Source organism: Oryzias melastigma, linkage group LG10, assembly GCF_002922805.2.
Source record: "Oryzias melastigma strain HK-1 linkage group LG10, ASM292280v2, whole genome shotgun sequence".
Classification (NCBI taxonomy): Eukaryota; Metazoa; Chordata; class Actinopteri; order Beloniformes; family Adrianichthyidae; genus Oryzias; species Oryzias melastigma.
Genome location: NC_050521.1, coordinates 12,950,713 through 12,965,975, shown reverse-complemented (window position 1 = coordinate 12,965,975; position 15,263 = coordinate 12,950,713). Strand labels below are relative to the sequence as shown.

Below are 15,263 nucleotides of genomic sequence, written 5' to 3'. Positions count from 1 at the left end.
TACACAAAAATGACAAAAACACAATGGGTGAAAGCACACATCCTAAATAGAATAGAATAGAACCAAATAGAATGGAATAACTTTATTTCTATAGCATTTTTCCCAGAAAGAAGATTACAGACCTCTCTTCTTCCGAAGTGGATTCGAAGATGTTTTATAAAATTAATTTCTATTGAAAATTCATTCAGATTGCACAAAAGTGTTACACACATTTAACGGTTTCTGAAGCTTAGACCCACACCAGTGAAAATGGTGTTCTCAACATGTTCTTGTGGCATTTTTCTCTTGATGGAGGACACATATATTGAGAAAATCTGAGTTTTTTTTCTCTAAATTGTTATGAATCAGGAGCAGATGAAAAAATGCAGTTGGAAAAAGCCTGTCGGGTATGTGTGGTGTAAACAGAGAGATGTCGGGAAATAGGGGCAGGCTTACTCTGCACCATCAGTCTGGCTCACAACAGAGGCAAATTCCTAAAGAAACTGTGTACTAGAAAACAACACAGGTTTGTTGATTTTGACTTAAAACAACATGATCATAATTTAAAGACCACTAGGAACAATGTTAAAATAGAAAACATTTTTTTAATTTACAATCAATGTGTTTGGTTTAAAAAAATAAATATAAAATATGTCACAGTTTTATCGCTTTCAGACAAATTTAGAACTGTAGTTTAATCTATAGATAAACTACTGGATTTGACTCCATGTCAAATTCTTTCAAGAAAAGGAAAATCCATGGCTCCTCTCAACCATTTTCATCTACAAATCTGAAATGCATGAAAACAAGAGATTGCTGATGTTTATTTCCAACAAAGTGACACACAAGGAGTCAAATGTTTACTCCTTTGTTTCTATTTGCAGATATCCTATTATTTGCTCTCATGGTTAGAACCCTCCTGCTGCCTCCAGTGAGTCAAAGTGGGAGTGAATCCCTTGAGATTAAAAAAGATTTTTCCAGTTAAAAACAAAAAGAATCTTAAAACCTGTTTTTGTTTAAATCATACTTACATACATGCATTAAAATCAATTTAAATATGTGCTTTTTTTTAACAAAAAAAGGCGCCTCGACACTTCAGATTTACAATTAAATTGTGAGTTCTGTGTTTCTGACACAATAGACACAAAAAGTTGGATTCTTAGAGCTTTGTTGCCATGCAGCCGCCACTACTGTATTGTTTCCAGAATAAATGTTCAGAAAGATTCTTCAGATGAATGTTTGATGGAGATGACCTGATATGCTATCTGGGAGTGCTGTGGTGCAGTGTACCGTAGCAGGACAGAAAGATTCACTGCAGATGTGGTTATAGATTTGTTCTGGCTTTGAATTTTAAATTATAAGTTGCACCACCACTACTAAAGCAGAAAGAAATGAAGGAAAAGATGGAGCAAAAATGTTATTTTATTATTTTTTATGTGCTCAAATCTCAAAGTTTGTTAATAAACATATTTCAGAAACTTTCTTTATTCAAATCGTATCTTAATAAATGATGCCTGTTCTTCTCTCATCTGTCTTTTTTATGTAATGTATTATTTATGGTTTTAAAACTAGTTTTTCAACCCAGCAGAAGAATAAAGAAAGACACTGACAAACCTGAGACTTCCCCTCCAGCAACTACTGGACATAAAACTTTATTGATTCCTCCATCACAACAAACGTGAATGAAAGCCACAATATGAAAGCTGTCTCCTCTTTCACCAACACTATTTCAAAACCGTTTTCTTCGTCTTCTAACCTGATGCCGCTGAAGAAGAGTCACCGCTTGAGTGATGGAGGTCAGCTGCAGATCGTAAATTTGTCTCGTTTGGAGCTCGCTGTCTTTTTCCTTTTTTTTTGCAGGTGGCTGGAGACTTGGAGGTCATGGACGTTAGTGCTTAACAGGGAGCTGTAATATTATTGGAGTGACACTTTATCAAAGCATTAAGCACAGGACAGGATCAGGGAGAAAGGTCAAAGCCACCAGAGTGAAACGGCAGCTTTAGATAGCTTTTAGACACTTGTCTTGATCCGAACGTGAGATTTAAAAATAAACTGAAATGAAAAAAACCTTCATGAGCCTGTTAGCACATCCCATCTGTCTTTGGAGCGCACACACACAGACGTTCAACAGCTGCATGGAACATGTTATGTTTCATATGTTCTTATGAAATAGTACTGCTGAGAATTATGAGTAAATGTGCAAAACACTAAAACAAAACTTCCTTCTTAATTTGTGATCATATATGCTGTAGTATCTAATATGTTTTAAAATGTTTGAATGTAGTGCCACCTGGTGGTCGGAAGACGTATGCATTTTTTTATATGGGTTGCAATCTTTCAACTGCATATTATTATAATACCACTGCTGGATGTTTATGTCTCCTTCATGAATTTTGAACAACACTTTTGTTGAGTAACGGATCATGAAATTATGTATCTGAAAAAATAATTTGAGTCTCTGAGTTCAAGATAATCTTTTTATTAAAAGGTAAAACATCAGAAAATTGGCTCAAACTTGTAATGATTGCATACATGTACTGAAAACTTCACTTAAATATATTCTTTATGAATCACAGAAAATTCTATTATGAGAAAAAGAAACGAATTCAGGCTAAAATAAAATAGCAAGTGCAAAACAGTTCAAAACATTATTCAAACAAGGGCGGAAATCTTTCAACATTAATCATTCATGCTTATTTGATTGAGATGAAAACTCTTAAATTCAAAGTCACTCAAGTTTTGACTGCATGAAACACTTGAGGGGGGAACATTTTCTTAAAATATTTAACCTAATTGACAGTTATTTTATTTGCAAACCCAATTTAATTTAATGTTCAGTGTAAATCCAGCCTTAATGTCCTCCCAGCAGATCTGACAAAGAATATAGAACGTATTATAAGAGTGGAAGCCGAACAGAACTTTTTTTTTGTTTGTGTTTGGTGGTGATGTGACCTCACAACGTCCCATTTATCTCGTGCTTTCAGACAATCGTGCAACACCCCCTCCTTGCTTCTCAATCCTGATCTTCAGCCTTTTCTTTGCGTTTGTCCCGCGGCACACGGCCCATGTTATAGAATTCAAGGTTGGGCCTCATGTCAGTTAAGTGGGCGAGTCGGTTAGACATGGCGAAAAAAGCAGCGATGGCCGCGATGTCCCAGGCGTCCTCGCGGTCAAAGCCGACTTCCTCCAGGGACTGAAAATGCTCCTCTGTGATGGTGTCGCAGCGGCACACGGCCATCGCAAAGTCCAGCATCGCCAGCTCCCGAGGGCTAAGCTCTGCGTTTCTATAGTTAACTATGACCTAAAAAGGACACAACACCTTAGTCTGAAAGATGTAGTTTTTTTTTAACCAGATACTTCAAAACATGCTTGTGTTTTTTACAGATATGAAAGAATCAGAGATCATACCTGATCAGCAACAGTTGGTTTCTTTGAATATATCCGATGCAGAGCACTGTGAGACACCACACAGTAAAGACACCTGTTGTGAATACTGGTGGCCACTACTATTAACTCACGGTCTGCCTTGGTTATGTTGCCTGAAACGAAAAAAAATATCCCATTCATGACAAGAGTTAAATAAAATAAAAATAAAAAACTTTATTTCAGGGTTTCTTCTGTAAAGGTTTATTGTTTGAGTCATTAGTTTTCCTCTAAATTAAAAAGGATTTTACTATAAAAGGTAGTATCACTTTGTACTGGTTCTCAATTATTGTATAAAAATAAAAATAAAAAAACATCCAATCTGGTTTATTTTCTTTTCCTCAACGTAGCCAGACAAGGTCACAGTTTTGCTGGATTATTCATCACTTCTGCTGCTGGATTTGAACAAACGTTCTGTTTTTTTCCTAAAATTGTTGATCCAATCACAGAAGAAGAAAAAATTCAGAGTAACCTCACCAGTGTGAGCATTAAAGGATCACCGAGCAGTCTCAGAAATGATTGCTGGACTAGGAGCTAGCATCAACATTAATGTCATGTAAATCCAACTGACTTGTAGATGGATTACACCAAGTTTTCTGCACAAACAGTCAAATCACTTGAAATTAAAACTCTCAGATGAAAGCAAATGTGTGATTTTTTTTTTTTGTGGGGATTGCTGTTGTTTAAAACATGTCATTATTATTATTTTATACAAATCTTTAACCAAGTTGAATTGTAAACCTATCAACGTAGCTAGCTTAACTATAGATAAACAAGCTGGTCTTGTGTTAATGTTAAAGACTCACTGCAATGAAAACCGTGTTTTTGACATGTTCTTGTGAAATTTTTCTCATGGAAGACATACAGTATTTATGAAAATCAAGCTTAAAAATGCATTTCTGAGTATGTATTTATTCAAATTATTGTGAATCAGTAGCAGACAAAATAATGTCTTTGAAAAAAGTTTTTAAGGGTGACGTACAAGTTACTACGGCTAGCTCTAGCTCCTCGTCCGAGCTAGCATCTGGCTCCAATATTGCTCTGCATTTTTGTTGCACTGCTAACGGTGAGTTGGGGTGAGAAAGTAAACGAAGGATTGGTGGGAAATCAGCAGAGGCTTACTTCCGTGGCAATAGTCCCGCCCACAACTCAGAGATGAATTTCTGCTGAACTATGTCCTATAGTGACACGTTTTACTTTAGTTATTTTGACTTAAAAACTGCATAATCATAATTAAAATGCCACTAGGAACGCTTTTTGAAAAGTTAAAAAGATGATTGGTTACTTCCAATGTAGCCTGTGTGTGAGTGTGTGTAGGGGGGGTTAAAGGTAACACCCACCTGTATCTTTGTTCATTAACTCATTGTAGTAGGCGAAGAAGGCTCTGAACTCTGCAGGTCTGTGAGACAGGACTTTGAAGACATTGGGCAAAAAACCTCCCTATAAGGAGCGAAATGATACAGTATATATATGCAAAGTGCGAAGTTTGAAACGTCGACTTCTCTCCTTGTGCGCATTTACCTTTGCCTCAACCTCTTCCATGAGCTCTACTATATCATAAGGCAAGTTTTTTCTGTAAGGAACCGGATAGCGACTTATCCTCTCCGGTGGACCGCCGCTGGAGGAGGAGTGTCTGGCCGCTGTTCCCGCTAAAACCCCAAATCTCCCCCGCAGCAGTAAGAGGCTTGACGGCGGAGGAGCCTTAATGGAGACCAAAGGAATCATCAACAAACACAACACAACACACAAGTCTTATCAACTACTTACAGCTTGAGTTAGCAAAGACGACCGAAGCAACTTGGAGACGAGTTTGCTAGCCATGTCACTTCACATGCAACCCACTTTGGGGTTTAAATACTTGTAATAATAATAATAAAAGTCTGTTCTACGTGAAGAAGTTCCGACGAAAACTACTACCCATGAATGCCGTCAAAACGGTGAACTAGTTTTGGTTTATGTCCCCTCGCGTGGCTGCACCGATGCTGTTTTGGTTCTTGTTTGTCAGATCTGTAATCGGCTGAAATCATCCAATGAAAGCGCTCGGCTGAGTGACGCCTGTTCTCCAGTGCGCCCATGTGCATCGGCTCCTCCTCGCCGCTAGGGGGCGGCAGTCACGAGTGCCAAGCATGATGTTATGGAACCTCTCTTTCCAAAAATTTAAAAATACAAATTTTAAAACTCTCCATTTTATTTCCTTTATATACATTTTACATTATACATGTTTTATATAAAGTAAAAATATAAAAAATATTATTTTCTCTTTTTGAAACAACTAAAGGTCAACTATCTCAAATGACCCGGATGAGATCGTTTTGACATAACAATGCTTTCATGCTAACCTTTCTAGCATAAGGGAAACACGATTAAGACAAAACAGTATAAAACAAATTAAAGTAAGGATTTACTGCTGAATACGACGAGATGTTTTATCATGTAAGTACTTTGCATTTTTCCCCATATGGTAGTACTCCCAAATTTGAGAGAAGATTTCGTATGTTGGGTTTTAGCGCGATTCACGCAACTTTTTCGAACACTACTCTGTTCTATCTTATTGAATTTTAATGCCAAACAAAATCAGCAGACATTAATTGTAATTTTTTTGGATCAGCGTGTTTTATTACAATGACACAGAGGAGAGCAACGTTATTAGTAAAGTTTTTACTCTTTGAAAAGCGTGAGGATAAACCCATTCATTGTTTGTTTACAGATTTCTTTGGAGCATGAAATCTTACTACATCCGCGGTATTTTGGTCCAAACCTGCTCAACACCGTGAAGCAGAAACTCTTTACGGAAGTGGAAGGTACCTGCACTGGCAAGTGAGTAACAACACGTCCTAATTAAGTGCATAACATTTGTGCAATTAATTTGAAAGTGTCCTGAAATAACACGCATTTGCATTCCCTTTTTGTTACTATTTCTGTTTTGCATTGACAGGCTAAAAACTGTAATTATACTGCTTATGTCCCCCCCTTTCAGGTATGGTTTTGTCATTGCTGTCACAACTATTGACAACATTGGGGCAGGTGTGATCCAGCCAGGTAGAGGATTTGTTCTCTATCCAGTCAAGTACAAGGCCATCGTGTTCCGCCCATTCAAAGGAGAAGTGGTGGATGCTGTGGTCACGCAGGTTAACAAGGTGAAGTTCCATAAGTTCCAGTTCAGCAATTTGTAGGCCTAAGATCTTTGCTAATTATTTGCTGTGGAATGGATCCTTTTGTTTTGTTTTTTGTTTTATTTGTTTATTTAGACCAGGACAACTTAATTCTATTCCCAAATTCCATTTTGTTTAAAATATTTTTTTACATTCCTCTAACAAAATTTTGGGTGTTTTACAGGTTGGCTTATTCACAGAAATTGGTCCCATGTCCTGCTTCATCTCTCGCCATGTACGTTTATGTAATATTTACCACTTTACTATATATCTTGTTCTAATATATAGTTGAGTTTCTATATATATATATTATTTATTATTTTCATTTTATTCCCCCAGTCCATCCCTTCAGAAATGGAATTTGATCCCAACTCCAACCCACCTTGCTATAAAACAGTTGATGAGGTATGTATCCTTACCGTTACGCAATAGGTGAAACAAATAAAATGCAGAAACTTTTGCACAAAGGTGCTTTCCGAGAAAACAAAAAAGAGAAACAAGACGAATCCCTCTGTACATTTAACATTGAAGGCTGCTTTTCACTTTCAGTTAATCATTTTTCTGATTAATCTGATTTTAAAGGAAGATTTCCCATTGTATTTATTAGGACATTGTAATCCAGCAAGATGATGAGATTCGACTGAAGATTGTGGGAACACGAGTGGACAAGAATGACATTGTAAGTTTTCATAAACATTCTATTTCAGCTTATGTCCGGTAACACACAGATTTGATTTTGCATTATGGAAAAGCAAATTAATAAATCCATAGCAAAGGAAATGAAACTAAATGATCTTTGAGAATAAAAATAAATCAACTACACTGCATCAGTTAAAGACCCACTCCAATGAAAATGTTGTTCTTGGTGTTTTTAACATGTTCTTGTTGCATTTTTCTCATTACGGAGAACATACTTTAAGAAAATAAAAATTAAAAGATTTCTGAGGTTTTTTTTTTTTTTTTCAAAAATTTTTTTTTAAATTATGGTGAATCAGGAGCTGATGGGAAAAAAATTGAAAACGCTTTTAGTTTATGTACAATCTAAAATTAACAGGTCACAAGCTCCATTATGATGTATCCACTTGCAAAGAAATAAATCAATTAACATTTTTGTTTTTCTTGTCTGAGTTGGCATCTGGCTCAAAACTGTACGGCTGGATTGCTCCAATATTGCTCGCCATTTTTGTTACACCGCTACTATTAGGTTGAGGTTGTGAGTGGCTGTAAGCTAGCGGGAAATAATGTAAACAAAGGATTGATGGGAAATCAGTGCAGTCTTACTTTCTTGCCAGCAATCCCGCCCACAACTCAAAGGGGAATTTCTGATGATTACAGCCACTTTGCAGCAAATATGTCCTAGAAAACAACACCGTTTTTTTTTTTGGTTAAAATGGCATAATCATAATTTAAAAAAAAACCTGGGAATTTTTTTACAATAAATCAAAAGATTATTGGAGTGGGACTTTTTTAAGTCCTCACGGATTTATCTGCTGTTTTTTTATACCTCCTGATGATTATCTAAAACAAAATTAAAATAAGTTGAATACACCAAGGCTTTGCCAGTAAGACAATGACATGATTGAATTACAAGCAGCCTCACTGAAACATCTGTTTGTCAAAATACTCGTGCACAGATAAACTGTTCAAAAATGTTGAATTAAACGAGCTTCCTCTGTGTTTTTTAGTTCGCCATTGGATCTCTGATGGATGATTATTTGGGTGAGTATTAAATGTAAAGTCACTTTGCAGTATCTTTATATAAAAACAACATACACTTTAGAATCTAAAAGATGTCTGGTTACTTTTATAATTTGATGTAATTGTTGTTATAATTTAAACTGATATTGTTTATAAATCAAATCAAATTAAACTTTATTTTTGAGCACTTTTTATAATTTCGTAACAGAAAGTTCCTTGCAGAATAAAGAAAGAATACATTAACTTGAAACAACACTTCTGTATTATTTTTTATTTTTATTTTTTGAGGTGCTAAGCTAAACCTGGCTTTTTTCTTTTTTTTAGGTCTTGTGAGCTGATTTCTGCCAGCTGTGTGCACACCTCCTCCAACAATTTATGTTCATGATTTGTATTCATGCCATGCTAGGATTTGACAAATCCCTTGCTAGTTTTTGTAATACATTAATATTCATTATTTTCAATAAGTAGAACTTTGTGAATTGGTGTCAAGAATTTTGGTTCTGCATATTATTTTAAGTATAAAATTTGGTTTTAGTAGATCTTAAATTCAATTACAGTTTTTTTCTTTTGTACTTTGCAATAAACTATTGTATTTGTTCATTTAACTTGTATTATTGTCTTCAGTTTATCACTCTATACGTCGAAAAGGTGTCTGAGTTGGCTATATTGACCTATTTTAACTGTAAGTTGCAAACTTATGGTGACATGCGCAGAAACAAATGGATGGACACGTGTCCCGGTCGTAAATACGTCACTGATGTGCGCCGTCGTTCTTTCTTTCTCTCGTCCTGAAGATGGCGGCAGGGGTGAGTAAGATGGAGAGGAGGCCTTCCGTGGAGTTTTCCTTCAACCTTTTCGTCACAATCCATCTCATATCTGTACCATCTGCTCTTTTATTGTGTCGTTTAATATACACAATGGACGCTGTTGGTGTTTTCTAGTCGTTAGAAGGTTTATTTGTCACTTATGTTTGGAGAAGGATCCAACAATCCCGATTCATATAGCTAACTCGGTTGTGCCACGTTACCTATTCCCCGAGATTGCCGAATGATGCTCGAAATTCCCCGTGTTCGTACAACTATATAACCGGCATATTTTTAGAAGAAAATAAAAACAAACTTTAACCCTCTTCAAATCAAGCTCATAAGTCATCAATTTAGTGAACAGGTGTGGTTTGTTAGCCTTTTAAATAGCCTACATTGCGCTAATAAAGCTAATCTAGTTTGTTTCTAAAACGGCAAATATTACACTCGATATCAGAAGTATTTAAGTCTATTTTTGTTCTGTATTTATTTATTTTTGGTTGTTTCTTTTATAATAGTGCTTCGTTTCTGATTTGGCCATTCATTAGCCAGGATTAGCTTCAGCTGTGAATCAAATGCATCAGCAGTGGTAATCATATCTTTATAAACCCCTTAATATATGAATCAAAACTTAACTTTTGTTTTGGACCTGTATTTAAACAGTTTCATCATGGAAAATTGCATGTTTAAACTTGATTTGGTCACAAACTGATATTTAGTTTCCTTGTATTTTAGACTATCTACACATACCCAGAGAACTGGCGGGCCTTCAAGGCCCAGATCGCTGCCCAGTACAGTGGTGCTCGCATCAAAATTGCCAGCACCCCCCCTGCCTTCACCTTCGGACAGACGAACCGTACCCCTGCCTTTATTAACAACTTCCCTTTGGGCAAGGTGAGTGCAGATCATCCACATTTAAATGTTTTCTTTTTGTCTGTAACAAGTTGGATTTCACAGAACTTACAATCCTGTTGCTCTAGGTACCTGCCTATCAGGGAGATGACGGCTTCTGTCTGTTTGAGAGTAATGCCATTGCTCATTATTGTAAGTTACATGTCTTAACAAATTTTTAACTCTTTATGACTCTTTTGGTTGGTGTCTCTATAAACAGTCACAAAGGTTTGAATGTTATCCATGATCTACTGAGTTGAGGCAAAAATAATAGTTAAGCCTACAATGCTAAATTTTAGGGTTTGCAGTATGATTTTTATGAACAGTTTTAATTGAATAAATCCACAAATTTGTTGAAAGCATGAAAACTTATTTTTCTTGAACTGTACAAGGATTTAATTTTCAAACATTGAAGGGTCGTTTTTCTGGTTTGTGGCCTACAGTGAGCAATGATGCCCTGCGTGGTGCCACGCCTCAGGCAGCAGCGCAAGTGCTGCAGTGGGTAAGCTTTGCTGACTCTGAGATCATCCCTCCAGCAAGCACATGGGTCTTCCCCACTTTGGGAATTATGCAGTTTAACAAGCAGGTATGCAAGTCTTTATTTTCTCATCTACTTAGTGGTTGTGACGTCTAAGTTTGAAACCATTTTGTGAACTTAAACAGATTTTTTTTCCCCATGTAGGCCACAGAGCAGGCCAAAGAAGATGTAAAGAAGATCCTGACCGTCCTGAACCAACACCTGAACACCCGCACTTTCCTCGTGGGTGAGAGGATCAGCCTTGCGGACATCACGGTGGCGTGCTCCATGCTCTGGCTCTATAAACAGGTTTGGCACTTTTCGCTGCATTGATACCTCCAGCAATATTGTGTTTTCCCGAAATGTTCTGACCGGTGTTATCTTTTGTAGGTTTTGGAGCCTTCCTTCCGCCAGCCCTATGGCAACGTGACCCGCTGGTTTGTCACCTGTGTCAACCAGCCCCAGTTCAAGGCCGTCCTTGGGGAAGTCAAACTGTGTGAAAAGATGGCACAGTTTGATGGTTAGTCAACAAAAAATTTACTTTTTTTTTAGAAACTTGATGTTATTAGAATTTTCTATTCTATATGTTTTTGGATCAAATTGGGTGTCAAAGGTGAACATATGTTTCTCTTACTTTTTACACTTTAATAAAGTTTGAACAAAGCAGACACATCTAATCATACACAGGAAACATTCTTGTTTGTTAATCATATCATAATTGCATGGCAATATCAATTCTTCATATTATTTTAACTTTACTCAAGCATCCTTTAGATGAAATAATTCATTGTGCTTTTCTTCTAGCCAAGAAGTTTTCTGAGATGCAACCTAAGAAGGAGGCCCCTGCCAAAAAAGAGAAGGGAGGAAAAGAGGCAGCTAAGCCACAAGAAAAGAAGGAAAAGAAAAAGGAGGAGAGCAAGCCTGACCCAGAAGAAGAAATGGATGACTGTGATGCTGTTTTGGCTGCAGAGCCTAAAGCAAAGGATCCCTTTGCACACCTGCCAAAAAGGTACCCATCATTTCTGTCTTCTGTGCAGTGTTACATTCAAGCTATCACTTTGTATAACTAGTTTTTGACAGTTTAAAACATCCCCAAAGAAGTTGTAATCTGATCAATTTAAAATGTAAGGTCTCCCCCCTGTCATTGGGCAAGACGGTGTCCAATCATGACATTGTGTCTTAATCTGATAGGGGAAAAGAAAAAAAAGACCATATTCATCCCAGTCATCTCTATTTTAGTGGGTTTAAGGCTGGTTCATGCTGTGGTTACATGCAAACAAACGTCAAAAGCTTTCAATTAATTTAACCTGAGAGATTACCACTGGTTTGTGGTTTGCTCATGTTTGTGTAATTTCTCTGCATTAAAAAAAAGGGGTGGGATTGGGGCAACTGTTAAGCCTATGAAAACTGATTTTGACATTTTGTAAATGAAAAACAAAGCTAAACGTTTGATGCAGAAAAAAATTACAGTAGACTACCTGGTTATGTTTTTCTTGTTGGTTTCATTGGCTTCCTGTCTTTATACTGCTTCAGTCAAGAGCACAATAATGATTTCCATCTTTTTGTTTGCTTCTGTCTTAAAAGCACATTTGTTTTTGACGAGTTCAAGAGAAAGTACTCCAACGAAGACACCTTGACAGTAGCAATTCCTCACTTCTGGGAGAACTTTGACCGCGAGGGATACTCCATCTGGTACAGTCAGTACAAATACCCAGAAGAACTCACACTTACCTTTAAGAGCTGCAACCTTATCACAGGTGAGACTCTGAAAAAACTAAAAGGGTAAATTGGTGTTGTCTAAATAATCTTCCATATACATATTGGTATGTTTGTTGTTTAGCCAGTAACATGAAGACGATGGAAACCATGTAGAAGTTTTATTGTATTTTCAATTTGGAATTTCACTAGAAAAGTTGTTTCTTTGCTTAGAACAACAAAAATGAATTGGGATTTACACTTTTAGGTATTTTTTTTTTAATTAAATATTTAATAAGCATGTGGATGTTACCATGGCTCCACTTTACTAGACTGCTGCTAAACTCATTCCCAGTGAATGTATTGCCATGCTGGTTTTAAAAACTGGTTTGCCCAAAGGGTGGATCTAATGCAGGGATAAGTTTAATGGGCTTATTCTGTATATTTATTTGTTCAACACAATGAAGCTGCACCCTTCAAACAGCTTCTGGATCATGTTTTGTAATAGATGGTAAAGTTTATTCTATGCGGTCTTTAAAAAAAGTAAAACCTGAAATGTTTTTCTTTGTACTCTGGCCCATTTATTTTTTCCTCCCATTGCCTGTATTCCCCAATACTCCCAGTGCAGCCACACCCCTGTTCTGCTTATGTTTGCGTGCAAAATGGATAGCAACGCGCATGGATACCAGGTTTCTTTTAATCTTGGCATCCTTGACCGTCTGCATTTTTGTTTAAAACAATGACCGGTGAGTCTAGTGATGTGCTGGACAAGCCATGGGTGTGTTCTTTTTAAATGGGACTTCAAGATCTGCCAAATTTCTTAAATTTTTCCACACACTTCATCCCGAAGGAGACAAGTGAACTGTCGTATTCGAAAGTCAAAAAGTTTTAGTTCTTGAAATGTAAAAATATTTTAGAAGTTCAAGTTCAACTTGGTTTTGCAAGCCCCAGCTTTAAACCATAGCAAGTGCTTCTACAATGATTTCTGTGTTAATCATGTAAAGATCAAGATGTATTTGTTTGGTCTTAAAATGCATGCATATATCAAGATTTTTGGTTTATAGAAAGAAAAAGTACTTATTCCAAAACCATTTTCAATTTTGCCCAAATGCTGAAAAAAAACCCATAAAATTAAAAAATGTTAAGTATTTGTTGCAAACTTCTTCCCCCCCCCCTGTCTGTGTTTTTTTTTATATAATGTACTGCACTGGTTCATATTTGATTTTCCTTGACAATTCCAATAGTCTAAAAAAAAGTCCCCTGTCAATGGGCAAGGCAGTGTCTTGTTCTGGCATTCAGCCTTAATCTGACAGGGGAAGAGAAATGAAGACCATATTCATCCCAGTCATCTCTGGTTCAGTGAGAAAACAGGCTGGTTCATGCTGTGGTCACATTGTACTGTTGATGTTCTGTTCAGAAAGTCTGTTTAGATTGCTGCAGAAGTGACTCTTAAACCAACAACTACAGTATTCGGCTATGACTTAATTCTGTGAAAATGCAGCTTCAATGTCTAAAAGCTGTGTGATCTTCATAGGAATGTTCCAACGCCTGGACAAACTGAGAAAGAATGCCTTTGCCAGTGTCATCTTGTTTGGCACCAACAATGACAGCTCCATCTCTGGCATCTGGGTGTTCAGAGGACAGGAGCTGGCCTTCACTGTAAGTGCACAAAGATGTACTTCTGTATTCCCTATTGTGATTTGATGACCTCCTGAAAATGTTCCTTTTGCCCACTTTGTACATAAATGGAGGGAAAAAATAAAAGGGATGGCTTTACCTGACTAAAATGCAAAGAATGTTTAATGCTATGCTGTTGGTAATTCGACAATGTAGGGTTGGATATCCCCTGTCATTGGGCAAGGCAGTGTCCAGCTATGGCACGAAGTCTTAATCTGACTGGGGAAAAGAAATTATGGCTTCATTCATCCCAGTCATCTCTGATTCAGTGAGGAAAACAGACTGGTTCATGCTGTGGCTACAAAGAGAATCTATTTGAGTAATTTCCTAATGCGTCTAAGATACAGAGATGTGTGGCTACAGAAGTGTTAAATGTAACGACAAATCTGGCAGTAATAAGTTGTTTGAATAATACTGGAGTTCTGAATAAATGTGCTTCCTGTCACTCTTAGCTTTCTGAAGACTGGCAGATTGACTACGAATCATACGACTGGCGCAAGTTGGATCCAAACAGCGATGAGTGCAAGACCATGGTTAAAGAGTATTTTGCCTGGGAGGGAGAATTCAAACACGTGGGGAAATCCTTCAACCAGGGCAAGATCTTCAAGTGAGAGGACGCTCAGACATTTAGTGGAATTCTGAGCCCCCCTCCAATCAAAACTATGGACTTTCAACCACATGTGCTTACCTTGCAGCAGAAATGACTTTGAATAACAGTGTTTGAAAACAAGACTTTTTTTTTTTTCTCAATGGCCCCTCCAAACTGGTTTTCTGTTTTTTCTGACCTGTGAAATAAAGCATTTTCCTCAATGCTGTTGAGACAACTTGACTTTTGTGGTGTATATTTTTGTTTCTTATAAGCATTAAAACGATGGACAAAACTTATGAAAGAAAAGCTCAAACAATGTGTGGTATTGCAACAACTTAAGTTGCAATTTAATTTCAATGAAATTCTAGAATTTGATTTCATGAAAAAACAAAGCTGCATAGTGATGCAGTTGTTGGCGCTCTTTCATCTCAGCCAGAAGGCCCCAGTTCAAGTCCCAGCTGAGGGACCTTAAACGGGCATCAATGGGGGACCTTTCTGAGTGGAGTTGCATGTTCTCCCCATGCATGTGAGCTTTCTCCAGGGAGCCCCTTATCCTCCCACTCTCCAAAAGCATGCTTCATAGATTAATTGGTACCTCCAAATTGTAGTAGGTGTGTGATTGTATCCCTGCAACAGAATGGCGACCTGTCCAGGGTGTACCCTGCCTTAGCTGATGAGGTGCTAGGTTAAGCTCTGGCACTCCTGTGACCCCTTAAGGGACAAAATGGGTTTAGAAAATGAATGAAAAAGCTTCATGTTCATTAATGAGAATTTTTTCTGATGTGAGCTTTCATCGGCCATCTGCATGTTAATAAAATCATTCATGAATGATTAAAAAA

The 15,263-nt window shown here is 37.1% G+C and overlaps 3 protein-coding genes across 3 annotated transcripts; 2 read left to right on the top strand and 1 right to left on the bottom strand.

Moving 5' to 3' along the window:
* Window positions 1-2,810: 2,810 nt before the first annotated feature.
* si:ch211-175m2.5 (uncharacterized protein LOC568697 homolog) lies at window positions 2,811-5,483 on the bottom strand. The gene is made up of 5 exons (XM_024284089.2): window positions 5,170-5,483; window positions 4,924-5,103; window positions 4,743-4,842; window positions 3,388-3,518; window positions 2,811-3,280 (listed from the first exon to the last, which is right to left on the bottom strand). The coding sequence occupies exons 1-5, from the start codon at window positions 5,221-5,223 to the stop codon at window positions 2,993-2,995; spliced, it is 753 nt and encodes a 250-aa protein (XP_024139857.1). The 5' UTR covers window positions 5,224-5,483; the 3' UTR covers window positions 2,811-2,992.
* A 158-nt stretch (window positions 5,484-5,641) lies between these two features.
* Window positions 5,642-8,857, top strand: polr2g (RNA polymerase II subunit G). Its single transcript, XM_024284090.2, has 8 exons — window positions 5,642-5,835; window positions 6,110-6,219; window positions 6,380-6,539; window positions 6,739-6,789; window positions 6,894-6,959; window positions 7,162-7,233; window positions 8,240-8,273; window positions 8,577-8,857. The coding sequence occupies exons 1-8, from the start codon at window positions 5,824-5,826 to the stop codon at window positions 8,588-8,590; spliced, it is 519 nt and encodes a 172-aa protein (XP_024139858.1). The 5' UTR covers window positions 5,642-5,823; the 3' UTR covers window positions 8,591-8,857.
* Window positions 8,858-8,909: 52 nt separating this feature from the next.
* eef1g (eukaryotic translation elongation factor 1 gamma) lies at window positions 8,910-14,664 on the top strand. Its single transcript, XM_024284088.2, has 10 exons — window positions 8,910-9,058; window positions 9,791-9,949; window positions 10,036-10,099; window positions 10,390-10,532; window positions 10,629-10,772; window positions 10,854-10,983; window positions 11,268-11,472; window positions 12,048-12,220; window positions 13,693-13,817; window positions 14,288-14,664. Exons 1-10 carry the CDS (start codon window positions 9,047-9,049, stop codon window positions 14,444-14,446), a joined length of 1,314 nt encoding a protein of 437 aa, XP_024139856.1. The 5' UTR covers window positions 8,910-9,046; the 3' UTR covers window positions 14,447-14,664.
* Window positions 14,665-15,263: the final 599 nt, after the last annotated feature.